General features: G+C 37.3%; 1 protein-coding gene across 1 annotated transcript; it reads right to left on the bottom strand.

Moving 5' to 3' along the window:
* Positions 1 to 577: 577 nt before the first annotated feature.
* LOC128866786 (nose resistant to fluoxetine protein 6) lies at positions 578 to 12,786 on the bottom strand. The gene is made up of 11 exons (XM_054107768.1): positions 12,690 to 12,786; positions 12,317 to 12,621; positions 12,078 to 12,243; positions 11,870 to 12,016; positions 9,717 to 10,098; positions 9,486 to 9,651; positions 3,823 to 3,902; positions 3,642 to 3,755; positions 3,239 to 3,579; positions 886 to 1,028; positions 578 to 828 (listed from the first exon to the last, which is right to left on the bottom strand). Exons 1-11 carry the CDS (start codon positions 12,766 to 12,768, stop codon positions 670 to 672), a joined length of 2,082 nt encoding a protein of 693 aa, XP_053963743.1. The 5' UTR covers positions 12,769 to 12,786; the 3' UTR covers positions 578 to 669.
* Positions 12,787 to 16,228: the final 3,442 nt, after the last annotated feature.

Below are 16,228 nucleotides of genomic sequence, written 5' to 3'. Positions count from 1 at the left end.
TGCGGATGAAAGCAAATTTAACCTTTTCAGATCTTTTGAATGACTTTTAATATAGTGCATCATTTAAGCGTGACCTCAAAACTGTAACTGAATTATTTTAATTTGCCATATCTTTCTTATAAAGAAACATTTTTTGTTATTAAATAAAACATGTTATTTAACAGTAAAAAAATATAAGATTTTTTTTTGTAATAGAAATACCATAAAATATATTTGATATTTTAATAATTGTTTTTGGCTGCACGAAATAAGCTGTGAGTCACTGTATATTTGCACGCAAACTTTTATTTATTTCCTGTATTGACGACACTCAAATGTCGAATTCGCCAAAAATAAAGTAGTGGTATTCGGTAGGCGCCGCCTTCTGTGAATCATTCCTCATTTTTCCGCCTGCATAATGGATCCCCGTCTTTAAATGTAAAGACGAGTTTAGATGGCCATATGATCACTAATTACGGCTACTAAGCCCTAATTTTTCGTTCTCGATTACGGTCGTCTGATATAACTTAATAAATAAATAAATATAAGGTTGGTTATAAAATGTCTCTATCCACATGAATATTAAATATATTTTGCATTTCGTATATACATACGAGTATATATGTGCAATGCGTGCACTTTATTTTTAGGTTATAAGATACATATGCGTTTATGTAATTACATCCGTATTTAGTTTAAGCTATAAATGTCTTTTTTTCTTTCTTGCCTCTCACGTTTGTAATATGGTAGTGAATATTTAATTATTTCTGCGACTGGATACTCCACAAACAATGCAAAAACAAAAGCAACCAGTTGCGTAAGAAAAAATGCTATTATAATCTGGCCGATCTGTAATTGGAAAAGTTACTTTTAATTTTGAAATATTAATATGAAGACTAAAATTACCAAATAAAAGCGATTTATATAAATTGGTTGCCTATAGTAACCGCCCATTAAACGCAAGACGACCAGGTGCCAGAGATAGGCTTGATATGAAATTTTTGAAAATACCCGAAGAAAGGGTAGGCAGCAGAATTCATAAGCGATCCCTATTAAAAAAAAAAATACATATATAATATATATTATATGAAAATATGTATAAATGTATCCATATATGTGTATTGAAAAGTAGCATTGCAATAATAAATGCCTTGAATTTTGATTCTATCGGGGCAGCTAATTTGTTGTTTTTTGTAAGGACAGATTCGCTGCCATATGGTATATCTAAGGACTGAATTAATATTTAACGATAATTTTCATTTTTGGTGTGCAAATATAAGTACAGGGTCCGGCACTCGAAGTGTAACCAATTAAAAAGGCCATAAATTTATTTTGAAAAATTACTTTAATTCAACTCAAAGTAAAAAATTTGTGAAAATTATACAAATTTAAGAACCAATTTACTTTTGCTCGATATGACCACCTTTTGTCTTGAGTATGGCCGTGAGATGGTCCAGAAACGAATCGCAAGCTGCCCGAATGTGACTTGCAGGTATTTTGGCCCACTCATGGACAATGGCGTTTTTCAGCGCCTCGAGACTGGTGAATCTTTTAGTTCGGACCCTTGCTCTCCAAAATGGCCCTAAGAGAATAATTCATCGGACTCGCGTTTGGTGAATTTGAGAGGTGTGGATGTTATGAAGTTCGGAGTTCTTGGTTCACTCTAGCTTTGTGTGACGACGCCGAGACGTGTTGAAACATCCATGCTCTGCCACCGAAATGTTTGTCTGCCCACAGCTTCAAAGCAACCTCCAGAATACTTTCCCGATAATATTTCGCATTTACCTTGACGCCAGACTCGATGGAAACGATTGGAGAGCGCCTATCTGCGGTTACAGCAGCCCAAACCATTACCTGTGGTGGGTACTGCCTCCTGGTGGACAATCGATGGCTCAAATTCGCGTATGAGCGGTCGGCAAAATAAATCCTATGGTTTTGGGAGTTTGTGAAGTGCTCAATTTGAAAAAGTTTCTCGTCAGAAAGCTTAAAGTTCGGAAATTGACTGCATTCGGTCAAGCGAAGCCACTCCTTCGCTCTTTCAAGTCTGACTTGTTGCTGCTTTGGTGTGAGATCAAGCGGCTTTTGTATTATATTTTGGATCTCTTAAGGCTCGACTTTGAGATCATTTTTCGGTATGCGGCGGATGCTACGGTCAGATATTTTCAGTTCTTTCGCCATTTGATTAGCACTTCGTCGGGGATTTCGTTCAAGTCGCTTCTTCACTTTTTAAACCATTCCACGTGACGTTGCAGTCTTTTTATGACCATCTTCATGACATTTCGCGATGATACCAGTATAATTGTAACGAGTAAGGGTGCGATAAACAAAAAATTTATTTACTTTGAGGTGCTCGAGCCCTCGAACAATCGCCAAATATAATGCGATCACACTATTGAGTTTGAAATCCATTACTGATTTTCTTTTTTCACGTTTACTCTGGGCAAAATGCTTCCGCGCCTTTGTAAACAATACTCTGGACTGTCATTTAGCCAACTAACAGACAGATGATGCCCGTGCGTCAGTTGCGCGAGCGGTCTGAATTTGGTTACACTTCGAAAGCTGGACCCTGTAGATGAATAAGTAGAAAATAATCAGAGCTGTAGACTCATTCAATTCTCAAAAACAAACAAAAAATCCATAAAAACGTCCTTCACACCAATTTAAAAGGGACCGCAATAACTTTTGTGGCCTCGCTGTTGAGTACAATTGTAAAAATTTTTAAGTATTAGTTTGGGGAAAAAGAAATCCATTATTTTAATTTTTATTTTTGTGCTAATGGTTTAAAACTATTTTATGGTCGATCTGTAGCTCCTGGGCGATGCACGAATATTAACATGCCGGTCAGCTTTCTGTGATTTTATTGACATTTCGACGACAGGCCTGGCTGTGCGAGGTGCGTTTTTAACATAAAAAATGCCAGAACGGAATCGTCGAAAGCAAAATTGCACTAATTAACTGTTACAGTACCGGCCCCATAAACACCATTCACAATTTAATTTATCGCTGTTATAGAAAAACTGTAAAACGTACTAAATTTTCCTTTTGTTGACTTCTTCGATTGTTAACACCCTGTAACCCACAACTGAATGGATCAAGCATAAAACAAGAAATGAATTTTTAGTATGAAATGTCACCTTGACAACGAGCGTAAACTGTAAATTGTTTGATCGCTACTTTACGATATAACGATCACCACAACCATCTACCGAGAAAATAATGGATTTCTTTTTCCCCAAACTAATAGAAAAATGCAACTTACATCCCAACTTGAGGCACATCCCAAAAACTACTGCACAACATATTAAAACCCATATATTCCGATACAAGCTGGCAAAAAGAGCTACCCAAATTGAAGGGTTTTCAAATTCGAACGACATAAAAAAGGCTCCGCCAAAAAGTAAACCAAAAGCCATTGGGAATAATAGCCACCAACTGAGTTCGTATCTCATTAGCCCACGATATTGTTTGGAATACTTTCGTAACTTCATATACAATTCAGCAGTTACGAAGCCGAAAAAGTAGCCACCAATATTTGTGTAAAACGGCGTGTATGCCTGGTAAAAGGTTTCAGCGTTGCGGAAAAACATATAACGGTAGTTTCTAAAATAGTAAGGCAAATGTTTAATGAGGACATCGGTTGAAATTAATTTGACACAGCTTACTCTGGATTCGTATGGTATATAGGTTTAAGTTTCAAAAAGTATGTAATAAATCCTGTTACCGTAAAGGTCAATACCAAGAGGATGGCATATATAACTCTACGAAGTTTGGGAAATCTGAAATACGAGTACGAGTAATGAAAGAATATATGAATTAATGAATGCTTGAATTGATTTTACTTACTTGCTTACGATGATTAATACAATAAGAAATAGTTCGAAAAGTTGCATGTCAGCAGCAAGATACCAGGTATGGTGCGAGCACTAGGTATGTACATACAGACAAAAAAGTAAATACTTATAACTCAATTAGTAAAATAATAAAAACGAGTATAATAAGGTACTGATGATACAGGGGTTAGGAGTAGTCAGAGGCCCGAAAAAATTATGATTTTTAACAATTTTGTTTTGCTAGTTAATTGCTTTATTTTAAAAAAGCATCAATACATCATGTTTCGACTTGACTTTAGCAAAATTTCAACAAAAAAATTAATAACTGTAAAAGTTATCATTGCTTGTATGGAGCCCGTTTCTCCAGAAGTCTCTTGCGGTAATCATCACAAGTCCTTAGAAATTCATCTACAATCAATCGGACAAGAGAAATTTGTTTTATTAATAGATAATCTTCTGTCTGATCGAAGTTTTTTTTTAAATTAACAATATGGTGGCCTCAGGAAATATTTTTCAGATTTTCGAGAAAAAAAAATGTTAAAAAAAATCGAAATTTTTGAAAAAAACCTTCGATCAAGAAAAAGTTTTTTATGTTTGTCAAAAGCAGTATACGTTTTATTGAAATCTACCAATCGGTTTTAAAGTTACAGTGCTCACCAGTTGAAAAAACATAGTTTTGAGAAAAACGCACTTAAAGTTTTGCTATCTGCTCCGGAGCGCCCGAGCGCCTTTGTTAATTGTTGAATAACTCGAAAAGTATTTGTCGGATTCACTTAAAATTTTCACACAATATTTTTAGGATAATATATTTTAAGAAAATGCAAAAAAATCAATTGTTTTTTTAATTCTGACTATCCCTAACCCCTTAAATAGTCAAAATAGAATAGTGATTTTTTTGTTAAATATTTTGCATAATAAATAGCGAGTACTGAAAAAGTGTTTCCGGTCATTGACCGGAATGTCCTTCAGGATGTCGGTAAAAGCCTTTTGGATGACCTGTACAGACGCAAAACGTTCTCCTTTCATTTCCAAAAGAATATTCCGAATAAATAAAAGTCGTAGGGAGCCATATCAGGCAAATACGATGAGTCATTGATGGTTAAAATGTGATTTCTAGTCAAAAAATCAGTCACAAGAATGGATCGATGAGATGGTGGATTACCATGCAATAAGCGCCAGCTTTCTCCTTCGCGATATTTAAGGCGAATTTGACGAATGCGATGTAACAAACGCTTCAAAACGCAAGATAGAAAATTGCCTTGACGGTTTTGCCCGTTGGCACGAACTCCTTGTGGACAATTGCCTTGGAATCATAAAAACAAATGAGCATCGATTAAATTTTTGACTTCTCCAAACTTTTGACCACCCCAAACTTTGGGTGGTGCCTCGTCTGGGGCCTTCCATTCCGCACTTTGATGCTTAATTTCAGGTTCATGTTAGAAGCACCACGTTTCACCTCAAGTTACAATGTTGTAAAGGAGGTTCTCGGCTTTTCTCGCCTCTTTAATGAAGTCTTTCGAATGTTGAATTCTGAGCAATTTTTGGTCCTCCGTTAGCTTGGGCGGAATGAAACGGGCACAAACCTTTCGTAGGCCCAAATGATCAGTTAAAATGCGATAAATCCATGTTTTGGAGATATTCAACTCCGATTCCATGAATTTCAACTATGATTTCGGTTCATTTTTCGTGATTTTCGAGTTTTCGGTGATTACTGATTTTGGGCGGCCCGGCCCATATGTTCATTGTCATTGATGTCCTCACAAACATCTCTGAAACGTGTAATCCACTCATGAACTCTGGTACGAGATAGACAATCATCGCCATTTACTTTTTTCATCAATTCAAATGTTTCGGTAAACGTTTCACCGATTTAAAAACAAAATTTGATATTAACTCTTTGTTCGAAACTCATTTTTGTACCAATGACACAAACCTACTGACACTTTAGACCCAATAGCTTCCCTTCCACTGAACCGATTGTCACCAAGCTTTCGCTGGAAGTCAGCTAGGGATGTAACTTCCAACGCACTAACTCATTAAAAAGATGGCGCTATCAAAAACATTTTTATGACGCCAGTCTTGTTTATTTTGGACTTCACCTTGTATATTCAAAGGCTTTAAAAAAATTGCTGAATTTGCATGAAATAAGCCATTTGGGAGCTCTTGGGTTCGCTCAGTACAAATTTAAAATTTGCTTTTGAAAATATAAAACCCTAAATGAAGTCTGCGTTTTAAAGAAATTGTTAAATTTTTCTGAAATTGCATAGTTTGGGTTTTTTTGCTACTTTGAATACGAATCCAAAATTTTTAATGTAATAATTTACCCATTTTTAAATCCAAGAACAGGGAGCCTTAAAACGAATTGGATTTAATTTGTTTGGAAAATTCTAGCTGATTTAACAACTGTTAATTTTTAGAGAAATTGATAGTTAACTTGACTTGATAGGCATAAAATTCGTGCTCAGTGTGTCCCAAAACCTAAAAAATAACATTTTCAAAAGGATTTAATATCCAAAAATCCTTTAATAGCTGTCAACACACATACTTCTTCCTCATAAAAACGCAAAAACCAGAATCTGGAGGCTTTGTATTAATTTGTGCTTTAACAATTTAACACACGGCACTTCGATTTCATTAGTTTGATTAGTTTAAATCTCACAAATCACAAAATTATCAATTTTCACCGAATTTTCACAAACAAACTTTCGTACTTTTGTTTGTTTTGTTCCATGATTCAATTATTAATATTGCGAACTGAGCTGACATCAGACTTGTCAAAATCGCGAAAAATAAAGTAACTGTTTTTTAATGGCGTCATCGTAGATACTCAATTCGCCTTGGCCAGCGTCGTTAGTTTTTTAGCAAATAAGTCGTTCAAAGTTTTCAATTTTTTTTGCAACCTTACAGTGACATTTACCAGCTAAAAGGAACGTTACCATAATATTGAAAGCTAATATGGGTGGCGGCCGCCGTGGCCGAATGGGTTGGGGGACGTCCATAAATTACGTGAGGTGTTTTTTTCAATTTTCTGGACCCTTCCTCCCCCCCTGGTGAGATGTCGTGAGATTTTATTCAACCCTCTCCCCCATCCCCCAATCTCACTTGAGATTTTTCAAAATGTGGGTTTCGTATGTAAACGCGTTGGATTGTTATTGTAAAAAGAAAAAAAATTTGCTTCGTGCTTTTATTTACGACTAGTTAAGACTAGTAATCAATATTGCTGAGAGTTATAAGTGTAATAAAAATTTAACAATAGAAGACTTAAATCATAACTACTGCGATTAAAAAAAGAATATCTACTCTAATTCAGTCCATGGAGAATCATGCGCGGTTTCAAGAGAGACTATTGGGACCAACATGTCCATATGATTTTCAGTAAAATCATGTGCTCCTTCAACTTCGTTCTAATCTAGCCACTCTAAGCCGTTGACGCTTGCGCACAGTAACTAATTAACTCGTCTTGTGACAATCCGTGAGGGTCGCACTTTGCGGAACATACGCGCTTGCTTAGCTGGTGCAATGTGAGCTGCTCTTCTGTGCTCTGCAGCTCTTGTGATAGATGCGAAGTAAATACCGCATGTACTGCAGCATATTTTCTCTAAATCATCACGTATACTTGGGCAATAGAGATCAATAGGCGTGCTGATGAAGGCATTCAGCGGTTGAATCGGTACGCGTATTAGAAATGGAGCAAATGATTTTCCGTCATGTTCTTTAAAGTCCGGAATTGTCAAACGTCAACCTGAGTGATAGGGCGTTCGGCTCATAGTGGCGCGAAAACAACCGACGGGCTACACTGTACCGCAAATTCAGATTAAATTGAGCTATTTGGTATAAAACAAATATGGTGGTTTGACAGTAGTAATGTATAACGTCGAAATATGAATGAAATTATTTTCTTTCGAACGAATTAGTGAATGATCTTAATCATACTACGATTACGCTTGAGATTAAATCTTAAGCATGTACAATTTTTTTGTTTCAATCAGAAAAAAAATTGCGTGATATTTGCCGAGACCCCCCCTCTCTCCAACGTAAGATTAGATGAGATTTGACTCGACCCCCTCCCCCCCTTAAACATCTCACGTAATTTATGGACGCCCCCTTGGTGCGTGACTACCATTCGGAATTCAGAGAGAGAACGTCGTTTCGAATCTCGGTGAAACACCAAAATTAATAAAAAGTTTTTTCTAATAGCGGTCGCCCCTCGGCAGGAAATGGCAAACCTCCGAGTGTATTTCTGCCATGAAAAAGCTCCTCATAAAAAAATATCTGCCGTTCGGAGTTGGCTTAAAGCTGTAGGTCCTTCCATTTGTGGAACAACATCAAGACGCACACCACAAATAGGAGGAGGAGCTCGGCCAAACACCCAAAAAGGGTGTACGCGCCAATTATGTATGTGTGTGTGTGTAATATATGATTTTCACCTTGAGCCAAAATGCTGAGTTAATTCAAATGCAATTAAAGTAAAATAAAGAAAGTAAAGTCATATGCACTTCAATTTGAAAATCGTCACAAATCAGATTGACACAAACAACGCTTGAATGTTAGAAAGCATATTTAGTGGCCGTTTCAAAATAGTCGTGTGCGATAACACAAAAATTTTCATATTATTTTTTTAATTTTTGGACGTAGACGTTCGTTAAGCCAAAAAATTATCCATCACTAAGAAAATTAGAGAGCAAAGTGACAGTTCGATGCAAGGGAGACGCTTATTTTGTGCTGGATAATATTTATATTGGGTTGAACTTTTTGTAAACAAAGAAATTTTTTTTTGTGAAATTTGGTATTTTGTGCACTTTTGCCTTTGCTCTGACTTGAAATTTACAGTTTATGGTGAGAAACGATAAAATGGAAACTCAACCTATACAGTCACTCAGACCTCATTTGATACTGTTCTATATTTCATACTCAATATTTTGCGAAAATGCATTTCTCAACATAAAAAAATACAAAAAAGTGTACACTCATTTCAATGTAATGCAAAAACAAAAAACATACAGAGAATTCACGCTGCAGTTTAAATGATACAATTTAAAACAGTGCAACTATTTATTTCCAATTTTTTTAATTTTATGGTATTCAATACAAGGGTACCCAACCTTTTTTATCAATTACAGCTTGAAGTCTACGTGGCGTGGACAATTTGCTTGTGTATTCTGGACTAATTTGGCGCCACTCTTGAATTATCGCCTTTTTAAGATCAGATTTGTTATGGATGCCAAGCAAGACGTTCAAATGAAATGAGTGAACACTTTTTTGAATTTCATGGCAAAATGAAATAAAGCAAAATAAATAAGATTTCTGCATACTCTGTTTTTCCCTTTCAGCAAAATATTGTGAAATATAGAACACTTCACAAAAAATCGTAACTGTATCAAATAAGGTGCGAGTGACTGTAGATGATCTTCAACCTTTTTTCGCCAGTGATGGCAAATTGTACTTTTTCTTCTCTTTGCGGAGAATTTGCGCTTATTTGGATTGACTGCTGGTTATGATTAATTTTGTTATCGAACATTGCTAATAATTTTCTTATTTTTCGAACAGTTGATTTGACAGCTATCAACCATAAGACTATAAATCTTATGGCCTATTCGGAACAGTCCTTCTAATTTCTCACGTAAAACATGGCCTACTACTATAGGGCCCGACTACAGTGCGAAGCCCATCACTTACACTCTCCTGCAGCAGGTAATTGTTAACGCAGAAAACATTCTGCCACCAATATTCGCGACAAAAGACGCGTTCTGCTTCCACATAATGTCTCCAAAATGGTCCATTTTGTAGACGCACAAGTATAGATGAATTGAAGAGAATTAGCATTGCTAGTGATGGTAAAAGCCTTAAACATGAGAATTGCATTATGAGTAAATTGAATTAAGATAATAAACATTCAGATGCATTTACCTCAAATACCTGTGAAAAAAAATTTTGAAGTAAACAATAATACAATTGCTTATGCTGGTGTCGGTGGTAACGAAATTTCTTTCGATAAAGTTCACATATAATAGAAATCCGCTCATAACAAAAAATATTTGAATTATAGCTGCGCCATTTTCAATTATGGCTGTTTCCGGACGATAGAAAAACTTCTCGAAGAATTCAGGGTTTTCAACTTGTATGGCCATGAAAAGTATTAAAGAGTGCGCAAATAATACCAGAAATACTCCTATTACTCGCAAGCCATCGAAAAATTGGAGGTCCGTTGCGGTTTGGCTGCGAGTTTTCGACGACGCGGTTAACCGGTAAAAATTCCGACAAATCGAAAATGAGCTGAATAGTTGTTGGGCTGAAAAGGGAAAGTATATATCACTGCTGATACAATTGGATAGTTTAAAAAATAATTAAAATGAAATAACAATTTTATTTAGAAAACGAGAAACGAAATAGTTATACAAGGTGAAGTCCAAAATAAATAAGGCTGGCGTCATAAAAATGTTTTTGATGGCGCCATCGTTTAAATAAGGTAGTGCGTTGGAAGTTGCATTCCTAGTTGACTTCCAGTGAAAACTTGATGACATTCGGTTCAGTGGAAGCGAAGTTATTGCGTCTAAAGTATTCATATGTTTGTGCCATCGGTACAAAAATGAGTTTCGAACAAAGAGCTAATATCAAATTTTGTTTTAAAATCGGTAAAACGTTTTCCGAAACATTTGAATTGATGAAAAGAGTTTATGGCGATGATTGTCTATCTCGTGCCAGAGTTCATGAGTGGATTACACGTTTCAGAGATGGTTGTGAGGACATAAATGACAATAAACAAACGGGCCGGGCTGCCCAAAAACGGTAATCACCGAAAACTCCATCGAAATTGTTCGTAAATGTATCGAAAATGAACCGAAATCATGGTTGAAATTCATGGAATCGGAGTTGAATATCTCTGAAACATTGGTCATACAAAAGGTCTGTGCACGTTTCATTCCGCACAAGTTAACTGAGGACCAAAAATTGCTCAGAATTCAACATTCGAAAGACCTCATTAAAGAGGCGAGAAAAGACGAGAACCTCCTTTAAGACATTGTAACTGGTCACGAAACGAGGTGTTTCCAACATGAACCTGAAACTAAGAGTCAAAGTGCCGAATGGAAGGCCCCAGACGAGCCGTCATCCAAAAACCGCGTTTGGAGAAGTCAAAAATCAAGTCGATGCTCATTTGTTTTTACGATTCCAAGGGAATTATCCGCGGCCGTCGTAGCCGAATGGGTTGGTGCGTGACTACCCTTCGGAATTTACAGAGAGAACGCAGGTTCGAATCTCGGTGAAACATCAAAATTAAGAAAAACATTTTTCTAATAGAGGTCACCCCTCGGCAGGCAATGGCAAACCTCCGAGTGTATTTCTGCCATGAAAAAGCTCCTCCTAAAAATATCTGCCGTTCGGAATCGGCTTGAAACTGTAGGGCCCTCCATTTGTGTGGAACAACATCAAGACGCACATCACAAATAGGAGGAGCAGCTCGGCCAAACACCCAAAAAGGGTGTACGCGCCAATTATATATATATAAATAAGTGAATTATCCATAAAGAGTTCGTGCCAATGGGCCAAACCGCAATGAAATTTTCTATTTAGGCGTTTTGATGCGTTTGTTGCACCGCATTCGTCGAATTCGCCCTGAATACCGCGAAGGAGGAAGCTGGCGCTTATTGCATGATGATGCACCTCCTCATCGATCCACTCTTGTGACTGATTTTTTGACTAGAAATCGCATTTTAACCATCAATCACTCACCGTATTCGCCTGATATGGCTCCCTGTGACTTCTACCTATTTGGAAAATTGTTTTTGGCCGTGAAAGGAAAACGTTTTGTGTCCTTAGAGGCCATCCAAAAGACTTGTACCTGAAGGACATTCTGGTCAATAACCTAAAACACTCTGTCGAAAAGCTTTTAGATCGAACAAAACAGTGTATCGAAGCCAGAGGGGACTATTTTGAATAAATAAACTCGAAGTTATCAGAACAAAGCTCCTGTCCTTTCTCTTTTAGCTCAGTCTGGTTTATTTTGGACTTCACCTTGTAAGATTTAATTTTTCGTGAGCTCATTACGAAAATATTATATTTACCTGGACTTTCAAGTGAATTTTTATAAAACTCTTCATTTCGATTATTTACAGACTGCCTGGTTTTCAAGCGATAATCGTATAGGGTTGAAGAGATTGAGGCCAAAGTGATAATGCCGAAAATGGCATAAGCAACAATGTCTAATGCATCTAAAAGAAAAGTCCCTTAAAGTAGATTATATTTTAAATAAAAACTATCAAAACATTTTACCATGTTTCAATGTTGTATTCGCTTGCTCGCAGTATTCAATGCTTGCACGCAATCGCAACCCATAATTATGTTGGAACTCGTAATTAAGACAACTTCTGAAGATTTTCCCATACTGAATGCGGTTGTCAGTTTCCCGTTTATGCACGTTAATGTAGTAGTTAAGAAGCTGGAATTTGCTTTGAATGTATGAGCTTTGACCTACAATTTGCTTACATATGATTTATAATTTCACAACGAACCTCAATGTCGCGAATTTCTCCACTTCCCGACAACTCGTTCAGACGAAATTTGGCGAATGGCTGCAATAGTTTCTTACAGCGTTCTAGGCATATTCCGAAAAACAAGTGATCGTGTCTGAAGTGATGTTTATCGTCTGCAGAGAACCTGGCAATTTTATTCCAAAGACTTGAAGATTCATTTACAACAACTTCCGCGTATACGACACAATACGTCGGCTTCGTATGGGAGCGGCTGTTTTCAACTTGAAGACACTGATCGTAGTCATCGAACTGATAAAGTGGAGGCATTTCCTTGTAAATAGTCACTGAAGATTTATAATTTAATAAAAAAAAATGTAAATACAGTAAATTTGAATTTCCTACAGTTACTTACTATCAAATTGTCCTACAACAGGGATAACATTTCCCCAAAAGAAAATGTTGTTAAGGAGGAATAAATTAAAATAAAACATTCTACTTCAGCTGCTTAAATTGTTCTAAGCTTCTGATTGGAAAATAAATAAGAATTGTATTTGCAATTCACTTTGAAAATTTTTGCATGCGATGTGTCACGCTTCAACAGTTCTAGTCAAGCAAAACGTGCAACCACTAATTTTAGTTTGATTCGATTTGAAGATTCACTTTCAATCAAAAGCGCAATAGTTTTACTTGCTGCCACATTTGCAAAGAGATAATTTATAAAAAGGAAGGAAATGTCTAAAATCGAGCGGAACTAAACTTTATATACGAGTACAGGGTTCTTCATCTATGCTTTGTAATTTGCACTCTCGATTTTTTGACTTTAACAGTTATCAGAACGTGTCAGAAATTTAGATTAAATGAATAGATCTATTGTGCAGCCATGTAGCCTACTCAGGCTATTACAATAATAAATCCTAAAACTGCTGTAGGAAGTTTGAATTTATAGCCCCATTTCCCAGATAATTTAGTCTGCGTCGTGTCACTGCTGGGCAATCGCATAGAACATTTTCTGCTCTCTATCGCACCTCTCCTTTCCATGTGATAATTAAGTTTACAGTGTGCTGTTAGTAGTTCTGTGTAAAGTTGTATGTCCTTTCTGCTTAGGTTAAGGATTGCTTCTGCCTTTATCCGTTCTGGATCTATGAGTCATTTCAGAGCCCGTTTGGGCTCTTCGATTAAGCCTCGTTGTTCCTGCACACGCAGAAAGGCACTTTTGAAGCTGTTATTTATCCCGCAGAAAGGTTCAGGGCCTATGAAGGGAGTGTTTGCCCTCTTTTTCTCTAAAGTGTCCGCAATTTCATTCCCCTCGTGCCCCTCATGTCCTGGAACCCACATCAAGGTAACAAAGTTTTTTGATGCTAGGGTGTTGAGGATTTTAAAACATTCCCAGACCAACCTTGATTGGAATGAGAAGCTATCCAGCGATTTTAGAGCAGCTTGACTGTCAGAGAGAATGTTAATATTGGCGCGTGCCTCTCCGTAGACATTCTCTGGCACACAGCTCTAAGGCGTCGACCTCCGCCTGGTAAATGGAAGTGGTTTTTCCCATTGCAACTGCTTTTTTGAAATGTGGTCCGACAATTCCAGCCCCGGCACTACCGTCTTCCATTTTGGACCCATCAGTACACCACACCTGTTCGACCAGTTTTAGGAATATTTCATTGAATTCTAGTTTCTTTTCCATCTTGTCGTGAACAGTCAGGCACAGAGAGTTCAGGATTGAACCCAGAATCCTTACATGTCCTGTAAGATTGCCTTCTTTGAGATGGAGTAGATTAGGAAGCTTTAGATTTTCACCGATTGCCATCTCTTTGGCTACAAGATATAGTGGAATGAGTCCAGTGGCCATTCCTAAAGCCGCTGTGGGGCATGTTCACATTGCTCAACGCTCAGACAGGCTATTCTGTATACTTTGTTAAGTGTTGTCTGAGTCTTTGTTTGGTATACTTTTGGCCACCATACCAGAGAGGCATAAATGTTCATTGGCACTACTATTGTTTTATAAGACCATGCCATCATCTTTGGCTGTAGATCCCATGTTTTACCGTATTTTGGCATACGCATATTGCTCTCAAAGCTTTGTTTGTGATGTACGATAAGTGATTTCTCTGGGTCAAGGTTTTATCAAGGATTACTCTCAGTATTTCATGCCTCCAGATAGAGTTAAGTCGGCCTGCCCTAGTTTAAGGGCCCCTAGACTTAATTTCTTTCTTCGGTTTAAGAGTACCGCACAAGTTTTGCCCTTTCTCCCGACACCAGTTTTGTGTAATGTCGAGAGCTAGTTGCATGCGATCAGTTATGGTAGAGTCCAATTTGCCTCTAACCATGATGACTAAATCGTCAGCAAAGCCCTTCGTATCCGAGATCGTCGAGAGTCTGTAGGAGCTCGTCAATGATCAATAGATTGTCGTTCTATTCCTCAGCATATTGAGAACCCATGTTATGATTAGTATATATATTTTCTTTCTAACCACACTTTCCCCAATAGAACTGAAAGAAGCATTGTCGAATGGCCCCGTAATATCAACCGATGTACAGAGGCCTTACCAGCCAACGCCTTTTCGATCAGTGAAAAGATAACATAATATGTGTAAAAATTTTTAGATCTATAAATTTAAAAGTTTTCTCAGTTTTTTCGACCTTCTAACTGTATATAACCCCTTAAGTTTTTACCTTTTCACACATTGTTATGATAAATCAGTATTAGAAACTGTGTGATCCTTCCGTTTTATATACCCACGAACATGTTTTGTTCAGTATTTTATGGGAAAAACAATGGGACATATTTTTTTAAAACACTTTAACACTCGCTTAAACCGCGTTCATATCGGTTTTTTTTTTTGTTTCTTCAACTCAAAAGGAGGAGACGAAGGAAGAAGACGGAAACCCATGGTGAAAAGAATTGAGAAGGTGTGCTCCATAACAGACCGTTTACGCGGCTTTGAACGGATTTGACAGAATCAGTTGATGGGTTGACATCACTTGTGATGTGACTGGGATTGTGTTGGTGATATAGGTACGAACAAAATTAACCAATGACACTTCGTTGTCGAAAATTTCGTGCTGAATTCGGCTGTCGAATCCTCTGTTACGTGGCAACCGATTTAATCGCCCAATCTGGTTTTTCACCATAAATGAAGAGCAAACCTTGTAAATCTATTGTCCTTGATGGACACCGAGTTGCTTGTATGGTGAAAAAAATTGAGAAGGTGTGGTCAATTTGATGGATGGATGGCAAGGCTGATAGATATACCAGGTTTACTCTTTAACTATAGTGAAAAAGAAAATTGTGAGGGGAACTTGGGCTGCCTCATCAGCCGAATGCTGCAGTAGTTGTTCAGACGGATGTTATACTGTATTGATTGTTTTCGTATATCAATCTCAGTTTTTTAATTTTTTCTTTAGCCAATCAAATCGCTGAGAGCTGATTAACGGCCCCACCTTCTGAATTTTTTCACTATTAGCTCCTGGTGACGCTCAAGCATGCATGTTCTGCAGCTTATATGTGTGCGTGTCGGGTGCTTGACGCTAATATCTAAAATTTTGGATTTTCATCATGCAAAAGCCGACAACAAGTATGTGTGACACGAAGCAAGTACGAGTGTCACCCGACACGCACATATATAAGCCTGCTGGACATGCATGCTTGAGCGTCACCAGGGGCTATATGACTAAAAACTAAATAAAACAATTGCAAGCAACGGAGTTACCGTTTATAAATACGACGGATTATACCGAAAGAGAATTTGAAAAGTTGAAACAACAAAAGATTGCATGTATGAACGCGGCCTTAATTCGCGGTGAGCGAGGTTTTGCTTACTTCCAACTGCCTTTTTTTGTAATATAACAGCTATTCTCTCATTTCATGGCACCTTTTATTGTGGCTACATCGCAATCGACCGATGACTTCAAGGTCAACATAACCCAGGCCACGGTTTAAATTACGCCTAA

Source organism: Anastrepha ludens, chromosome 6, assembly GCF_028408465.1.
Source record: "Anastrepha ludens isolate Willacy chromosome 6, idAnaLude1.1, whole genome shotgun sequence".
Taxonomy (NCBI): Eukaryota; Metazoa; Arthropoda; class Insecta; order Diptera; family Tephritidae; genus Anastrepha; species Anastrepha ludens.
Note: the sequence above shows the minus strand (reverse complement) of the source record. Positions and strands in the feature narration are given on the sequence as shown.

Coding starts and splice junctions, on each gene's coding strand:
- LOC128866786 (XM_054107768.1), bottom strand. CDS start 12,768: ATGTTTTATTTTAATTTATTCCTCCTTAACAACATTTTCTTTTGGGGA. Junction 12,017..12,077: donor GAATACAACATTGAAACATG/GTAAAATGTTTT, acceptor CTTTTCTTTTAG/ATGCATTAGACATTGTTGCT. Junction 829..885: donor ATATAAATCGCTTTTATTTG/GTAATTTTAGTC, acceptor TTCCAATTACAG/ATCGGCCAGATTATAATAGC.